This window comes from Triticum dicoccoides, chromosome 7A (genome assembly GCF_002162155.2).
Source record: "Triticum dicoccoides isolate Atlit2015 ecotype Zavitan chromosome 7A, WEW_v2.0, whole genome shotgun sequence".
Classification (NCBI taxonomy): Eukaryota; Viridiplantae; Streptophyta; class Magnoliopsida; order Poales; family Poaceae; genus Triticum; species Triticum dicoccoides.
The window spans coordinates 214,264,263-214,272,596 of NC_041392.1; the positions used below are offsets into that span (position 1 = coordinate 214,264,263).

The 8,334-nt window shown below is 45.2% G+C and overlaps 1 protein-coding gene across 1 annotated transcript; it reads left to right on the forward strand.

The window, feature by feature from the left end:
- Window positions 1-4,193, forward strand: LOC119329622. Its single transcript, XM_037602685.1, has 7 exons — window positions 1-112; window positions 1,802-1,955; window positions 2,058-2,104; window positions 2,187-2,220; window positions 2,300-2,358; window positions 2,440-2,467; window positions 2,847-4,193. The coding sequence occupies exons 2-7, from the start codon at window positions 1,895-1,897 to the stop codon at window positions 3,956-3,958; spliced, it is 1,341 nt and encodes a 446-aa protein (XP_037458582.1). The 5' UTR covers window positions 1-112; window positions 1,802-1,894; the 3' UTR covers window positions 3,959-4,193.
- The last annotated feature ends 4,141 nt before the right edge of the window (window positions 4,194-8,334 follow it).

Sequence of the window (8,334 nt, forward strand, 5' to 3'; positions counted from 1 at the left end):
CGCCCCCGCCTCTCACGCGTCGCCGCGATCGCCGTTCCCGTTCTTCCTCATCAGCAACATCGGGTCCCTGCTGTCTCCGCCCCGTCCGCAGTCTTTGGGCATTGGTTTTGAGGTATGAAGTTGTTTTTATCCACCGATTAGTTGAATCCCGCTACGCACCATCTAGATCCGCCTCCGGTATGGATGGAGGGCCGAGCGAGCACGATTTCGCTGCTATCGCACGACACATCGAGCTTTGTAGAACCTGAGATTCGTCATCTAATATATTAATAGATTGATGATCTTGGGATTGCCATGTTTTGGAATCAGATGTTGCATACGTTCACCGAAGCTAACCATTTATTTTTCTGTAAGAGCTAGGGTTTTGATTATTACTGCAGTGATCAAAGTCAATTGTGCGATTTAGGGTTATATGCGATGCTTTTTCGCTTGCTTATTTAGCTTTGAACGCATGAACATTCTTCTAGAGTTGGAGCTGGACCAGTTCTCGTTTTGTTGCTGGCATACTGAATCTAGTTTCCTTGCCTTCCGCAAGATTAAGCTTGTTTGGATGGTGGTGGTTTGGCTCAATCCTTTAGGATACTGGTGGTTTGGCATAATTTAACCAAAATTCCCTAACATTGAAGGGGTGGGTCTAACCCCTGTTTATCTCAAGAGGGAGTTCTTGATGTCAATTCGTGGCTCACTGTTCCTCGAAACAGGCTCTTGCCCCACCTTTTTTATATATAAAGCACAAACAGCCAAAGTACACTGTTGATGGTTTGATTAATCACTCATTATCTTTGTGGAAGATTTATTAGATTCTGCAAGATATAAAGATCGGATGCACACTTGTCTATTTTTTTTGGTAATAAACAGATGCCTTCTTTTATGGTTATTATGTCCTTACCCCATAATAATCTATCCGTTCTGTTTTCTACTATTGAAGGAATCTTATCAATTTTAACTATGTGATTAAACTACCCTTGGTCTTTAACTTCTTTTGTCCTTTTAGACGAGGATATTTTTTTGGGGGTTCATAATCTATGATGTACAGTGCTGTCTGTCCGTCCATGCTTAGCCTTAAACATGCTAGAATGCTGAATGCTGACTTCTCTATGAAAGTAAAAGATACACCTCTGATCGCCAAAGAAGGGCGTACTTTCTTTGTGCTTAGACCAAGGAAGGCCATCGGCAGAGATTTCTTTCCAATTCTATCCCTAATCTCGACTCACCATGCACGCGGCAAGTCAATGGCCAACAGCGCTTCATCTCCCTCCACCACGCTCGTGTCCTGATCTCATAGATTACATGCTGCATGCAGCCAATAGCAAAAAGAACTCCTTGATTTGGAGGAAGGAATTAACTACACGCTGCATGCAGCCAATAGCAAAAAGAACTCCTTGATTTGGGCGGAAGGAATTAACTGCACTGCGTTTTTTGGAGAGAGAACCCGCTAAGCATTTTCTTCACTCCACCCCTAAACTTCCTCCCGGCGCATTCTTTTGGGCAAAACAGATGATTTTATCCATGCCCTTCTTTGGCGATCAGAGGGAGTAATGTGTACTGTCTATGTCTTTAAGGCTTTCACTTTTTGTAGTACTATATTGTTTTTCTCCTTGATATATGATATACTCGTGTCAACATTTTCATACCACTTGTTCCTGCCAGAAATGTTAAAAGGGGGTTTGCTAACTTGTAAATTCAAACTTGATACTCCCTCTGTAAACTTTATCTTTTAGATCACTAAAAGTTTACAGAGGGAGTAGTTTGTAATGTGATGCAATATGTATCGCTAACTAATGGATTTCACTTTATGTAGATTTAATGAGCTGCAAACCCTTGGAGACTTCCTTGTAGCCAATACAGATATCGGTACTTGATTACAACAAGGAACAGCTGGAGTGTATAGCTGATGTCTGGCCCACCTGTTTTTTCTGTGTTACAGGGTAGCAATACAACCCACAGCATAAAAGGTTAGCTAAATGCTATTTATCAAGCCTTCTCGCAGCAGTGAAGCTGAAATTTATGGCTTTTAACAGACAGTTTGCTTTAATATGTATGCATATATCTTTCAGGGCAACAAATCTCAATGATTGGGAATGGTCATTCTTTTCAGCAAGGGGTAATGCCTGATGGTCTTCATATAATTTAATATTCACAAATTACCTTTTTCTTGGTGCTAACATATTAAATGTTACATGCAGGTGTATGTCATGGACCCTTCTTCTTTTAACCAAGGTACTGCACAACCCTTGACATAACTTTCTGATTATGTAAACTGCTATATATTTTCACTGACCATGGTGTGCTTGGTCAGGTATTTATGCTGAGAAGCAAAGCAGTTTCGCAGAGCGTGCCAATATGATGCAGTTAAATGTAAGCTGCCCTGTCTCCTCAATAATGTTATCCAGTCTAAAAAGTATTTTCTGAGATGTTTGTGTTTTTTTTTCTGTACAGAACTTCATGGCAGACAATTCTTCGCCTGGTACGTTTTCTTCTAAACACATTGTTTCCAAATTTTATACACTTGTCCAAACATGCCCTTTTTTTTCAGAGTCCATTATTCTCAAAAAAGAAAAGAAATATGAGTAGTCTTTTTCTGCAATTATGTTGGAAACTTCCACCATTTCTTCGTAAATTTTTATTTGCTCAAAGTTATCTTGATGTCTTCTCATTGTACGGGAATGGGTTTTAGATATATCTATTGGTGCTAAACCAATATATTTTGGCAGTTTCGATAAGATCAGACTGCATGCATTGGCACAAACAATTGGCTAATTGAAATTCATTCTAGGATGAAAATCTATATTTCTGTAGCGTGTGTAATCTTTCTCAGGCTCATTTTTTCTTTTCTTATTGAACAGCTGGAAACCGCTGCCAGAGACTTGGTTGTAATGAAGTTGTTGAAGGCCAGACAGCGTTCTGCAAAAGCCACCGTTTAGGCCAACAATGCCAGATGATTGGCTGCCCTCAGATCCCACCAAATGGCGTAGCTTTGTGCATGACCCATGGTGGAGGCCATCCTGGTTCCAGTGCAATACCACTCGCTGAATCTGAAGGTTCAATGAAGTACGAAGGAGATGGCCAATTTAGAGTGATGGAAAATGCTATGGGTAGCACAGTCATACCTAATCCTGATGGCGAAGTTGTGATGTGCAAGTACGAAGGATGTAGCAAACGATCCCAGGGAAATACTGTGTATTGCAAGGTCCACAGTGGTGGTTCAAAGGCCTGTATGGTTCAAGGTTGTACCAAGGGAGCACATGGAGGCACTCCTATGTGCATTGCTCATGGAGGAGGCAAGCGCTGTTCCGTCGCTGGATGCCGCAATGCTGCATGTGGAAGCAGTCAAGGTCGCACCGACTGCTGTGTGAGGCACGGTGGTGGCAAGAGGTGCAAACATGATGGATGTGGAAAGGGTGCTCAAGGGAACACAGATTTTTGCATTGGACACGGTGGAGGGAGGCGGTGCAAGTTTGAAGGATGCGGAAAGAGTGCACAAGGGCGGAGTGATAACTGCATCAAGCATGGTGGTGGCAGACGCTGCAAGTTTGAAGGATGCAGCGCCAGCGCAAAGTGGGGTGTGGATTTCTGCTCTGCACACAGGAAGAGCATGCTGGGCGAAGGTGATACTGCCGATGGAGCACCAAAGCCGAAACGTCGGGCCAAGAAGTCTGGGACGAAGAAGGCCGAGAGGGCCGAGAGGGCAAAGAAGACGGCTGATCCAGCTGGTCCCTCCAGCGAGGATGTTACCATGCCCGCTGTAATTTCTGCCGACATGCCTGAGATGGGCGCTATCCATGTCGCCGCCCCCGTTCCGGACCGTCCCAAGTCACCTGAGACCGCTATAGCGCTTGAACAGCCACCACTTCAGCTTCAACAACCACCGCCGCTTCAGTCCCCGGCTCCATCTGGATTGGCCGCCTCAGCAGAGGAGGGCCTGACAGCAACAGGTAGTGTATTCTTTGGTTTATAGAAATCATACAGTTCCATGAAGATGAAGGTTGTCTGCATAGAGTTGTCAAACTAAAAGGTTGAGTCTGTTACAAAGTGTTGTCCTGCGGATCTTAGGAGTTTAGTGATCCGGTGTCCATATGAACGTGAGTCCTGTGAGTTGACTAAATGGTTGACTGTGAGTTCTGTGAGTTGACTTAAAAAGTATAACTGCACATTGTGGTTTACATTTCGTTATAACTGCACATTGTGGTATACATTTCGTTCGTCTTTCGTCTGCTCGTTGTCTTTTTTGTCTGTGAAATATCGTGAAAGGTGCAGTGCCTCCCGATAATCCGAAAGATGTTCTTGGATGTGCAGATTTTAGGCCTGTTCGGAACTCCACAGCTCCTGGAGCTGCTTCGTACTCCCTCCGTTCCAAATTACTTGTCTTGGATTTGTCTAGATACGGATGTATCTAGACTCATTTTAGTGCTAGATACGTCCGTATCTAGACTCATTTTAGTGCTAGATACGTCCGTATCTAGACTCATTTTAGTGATAGATACCTTCGTATCTAGACAAATCTAAGACAAGTAATTCGGAACGGAGGGAGTAGTTTTCAACTGCAACTCCACCTAACTCGGGGGTGGAGTTGTGGAGTGGAGGTTCTCCGAACAGGCCTTTCTCGTTTTGTTTTGGTTATTATTGCCGCACGTATGTATAGAGCATCTGCTCCAGGTGGTAGATGATCATATTTCTCCATGAGAATTGCGAACGTAGATTTTTTTAGTTGTATATAGGTTGAAAAATAGATTAATAGTCATCTCATAAAAAGGGATTCGTAGTACGTACTGTACTTACCGAGCGAGCGACCTCATGCTCAGCGGTGCGGATCTTTGGAACATGGAGCCAATGCACCTGAATTGGAAAACATTTCTTTTTCAAAAAGTGTCAACTTTCTGAAACCTTTCTTACCAGAGATGGCCTAACGTATTACTCGTGTAATAAGTTAGTTTCACAGATGAATGGCTGTAGTGGTATCCTCGGCAGAAAAAAAGAAGCAAAATCGCAAGTCCGAAAAATATGAATGGTATCGATTTTTTTTTAGGGTCCAGAATACAACGGTAGTCATTCTTTCACAAAACTTTTCGCACGAGCATTACACTAAGTCATATTTGTAATAAAAAAGTTTTAGAATTTTTGACTCCTTCTGATATTTCAAGTCCTTTTTTTCCCAATCCGAGTGTAATGGGACCGAGACCCATAGGCTATTTCGGAGATGCTCAATGTATTTACTAATTTGGGAGGGCACAACGGATCAAACTGGAGGTACAGTCTAAGTACAAAATTTGACGTGTGCACCAATGTTTCGTAAATAAATAGGAGGTGTAAGAAAGTTAAGTTACCATCAAAGTTATGTCGTCTAATTTTTGTTTGGCATAAAGTCGATTTTCACGTGCGTTTTTCCTTCCTCCCGTCGTCTTTCTCTACACTTTGAGTCGCCCTCTGATGTCGGGCCAGCTACCCTGGCTAGGTACCTTCCACGTGCACCTCGCTACTCGCCATGCCAAAGCTGCCCCTTCCACCATGCTACAACAATTCCATTGCCATCTCTCTTACCCTTTCCCCATCAATACCCTTCTTCTCCGGCGGCGATGTCCCCATCTTCCACTTGTTCCTGGCTCATCATCGTCAAGATGCCGCAGCCGGCCGTCGCCTCCGTTTTGAAAGCTCCGCACTACCTCAACCTTCTTCACCAAGGAATATAAACCTACACCTTGGCCATTTTCATACAACTTACAAGTAGCAAACACGTAAGTTATATAGATACTTTCATCATAAAATAGAAGTTATATGGATACTCCCTTTCAAATTCCTCGTCAGAAGGTTGGCCATGGCTACAACGAGTGGACGAGGAAATACCATGGAAGGACTTTAGGATCAGTGTGCCAAAGGTATCTAGGGCACTGTTTCATGTGGTTACTCGAGCTACGGTCGGTGACGGGTCACTCATCATCTTTTGGGAGGACCGTTGGATAGATGGAATGCGAGTGGAAGATGTAGCGCCACTAATATATGCTGGAGTCCCACGACGAGCAAGGGAAGGCAGGAGGCTCCAAGATGCGTTGTTGATAGGACCTTGGGTGAACGATGTGCGCCCTAACCTAAATTTCGAGGCTCTACAACATACTTGCACCTGTGGCAGCAACTACAAGCTATCCGGCTGAGGGATGGAACGCCAGTGTGTTGTCATGGGCTTGGGAAAGGGATGGCAAATAGTCAGTTCGATCGGCATATGCCTCCAAGTTCGTAGGGAGAGATGTGATGCCAACCGCGGACTTCACGTGGAAGTCGAGAGCTCCCCTTCGATGTCGATTCTTTTTGTGGATTGCCATGAAAAACTGGTGTTGGACTTCGGATCGCCTTGCACGTAGGGGCCTCCCCCATCATGACACCTGCCCGTTTTGCGCACAGGAGGAAGAAACCATGGAGCACATATTGTTGACATGTGGCTTTGCAAGGACCAATTGGTGGACTCCATGCACGACCATTGCTAAACCAGAGTGGACACCGACGACGCAAGGCAGACTAGCAGATTGGTGTGCAAGCAAGCCAAAGGAGCTTCGGGCCTTCGCCATGCTAACGCTCTAGGAATTATGGAAGCATAGGAATTCCATAGTCTTCGAGGGTGTTTCCCCCTCGTTTGAGGCTATCATCGAGAGGATTGCAAACGAAGTGTCAGCTTGGTACGGAGCTGTACAGCTCAAGGGTGACTGGGACAGGATAATGACAGAGCTCTACTGGTGGGCGAGACTTGAGTAATACATTGTAGGCAACTAGAGTGGACTTGTAAGCTATATGCTTAGGGTGTGGCGTTGGTTGATGTTCTTGTTTTGTTGTAACATCAACCGTGGACTAGGGTTATGTACCCATCCCCTTTCTATATAATATGATACGTACACGCGTGTGTATTCGAGAAAAAAGAATGTTGAGAGAGATTTTTGGGCTCAATATCCTCCACATGATGGAGGACAAAGACAAGTAGATGGTACCTACCATTGAAGGTTCGAGAACTCATTGTTGTTGACAAGGATAATGCTAGCTTGATGATAGTCCAGTTCCATCCACGTCGCTAACATGGTCACCGACATAAAAGCATGCGAAGGTTGTTTGCCCCTTGCGGTCAGTCACTACCGCTTCACCTTTCCTTAACTATGTAATTCTGATTAGAGACATAGGCGAGTATTTTGGACTTCCAAATTTTCACAAGGGGATATATATAACCACATCATGTGCGACACACATGCCAACTTGCATGCATCTTTCCCATATGGAATGACCATGTAGGTATTATAGATGGCCAAATAAAGTTTAGACCGTATACACTCTCAAAAGACGAAATTAACCCTAGTTTGGTACTAGTGTTTCTTGGCCCCAAAGGGGTTTGGATTGGAGGAGGGATTTTGTGATCCCCTCCCCTTCACGCAGTCCCCTTCGGCTTCCTTTTTTTTTATGTTTTTAAACTTGTTGAGTTATGCGCTTAGCAGAACCTTGGTGTTGGGGAACGCAGTAATTTCAAAAAAATTCCTACGCACACGCAAGATCATGGTGATGCATAGCAACGAGAGAGGAGAGTGTTGTCTACGTACCCTCGTAGACTGTAAGCAGAAGCGTTATGACAACACGGTTGATGTAGTTGTACGTCTTCATGATCGACCGATCCTAATACCGAAAGTATGGCACCTCCGTGATCTGCACACGTTCGGCTCAGTGACGTCCCATGAACTCACGATCCAGCAGAGTGTCGAGGGAGAGTTTTGTCAGCACGACGGCGTAATGACGGTGATGATGATGCTACCGAAATAGGGCTTCGCCTAAGCACCGATACGATATGACCGAGGTGGATTATGGTGGGGGGGGGGCACCGCACACGGCTAAGAGATCAATGATCAACTTGTGTGTCTATGGGGTGCCCCCTTCCCCATATATAAAGGAGTGGAGGAGGGGGGAGGGTCGGCCCTCTATGGCACGCCCTGGAGGAGTCCTACACCCTTCGGGAGTAGGATTCCCCCCTTCCCTAGTTCGACTAGGAGAGAAGGACGGGGGAGAGAGGGAGGAAGGAAAGGGGGGCGCCGCCCCCCTTCCTAGTCCAATTCGGACTAGAGGGGGAGGAGGCGCGCGTCCTTCCCTGGCTGCCTCTCTCTCTCTCCACTAAAGCCCATTAGGGCCCATATACTCCTCGGGGGGTTCCGGTAAACCCACGGTACTCCGGTTATGCCCGAACTCACTCGGAACCTTTCCGATGTCCAAACATAAGCTTCTAATATATCGATCTTTATGTCTCGACCATTTCGAGACACCTCGTCATGCCCGTGATCACATCCGGGACTCCGAACAACCTTAGGTTCATCAAAA

Bases quoted from the DNA above. Each gene is read 5' to 3' on its own strand.
- LOC119329622 (XM_037602685.1), top strand. From the start codon at position 1,895: ATGTCTGGCCCACCTGTTTTTTCTGTGTTACAGGGTAGCAATACAACC. The intron at 1,956-2,057 runs GTTAGCTAAATG...TATATCTTTCAG, and splicing joins TACAACCCACAGCATAAAAG to GGCAACAAATCTCAATGATT. The intron at 2,468-2,846 runs GTACGTTTTCTT...CTTATTGAACAG, and splicing joins GGCAGACAATTCTTCGCCTG to CTGGAAACCGCTGCCAGAGA.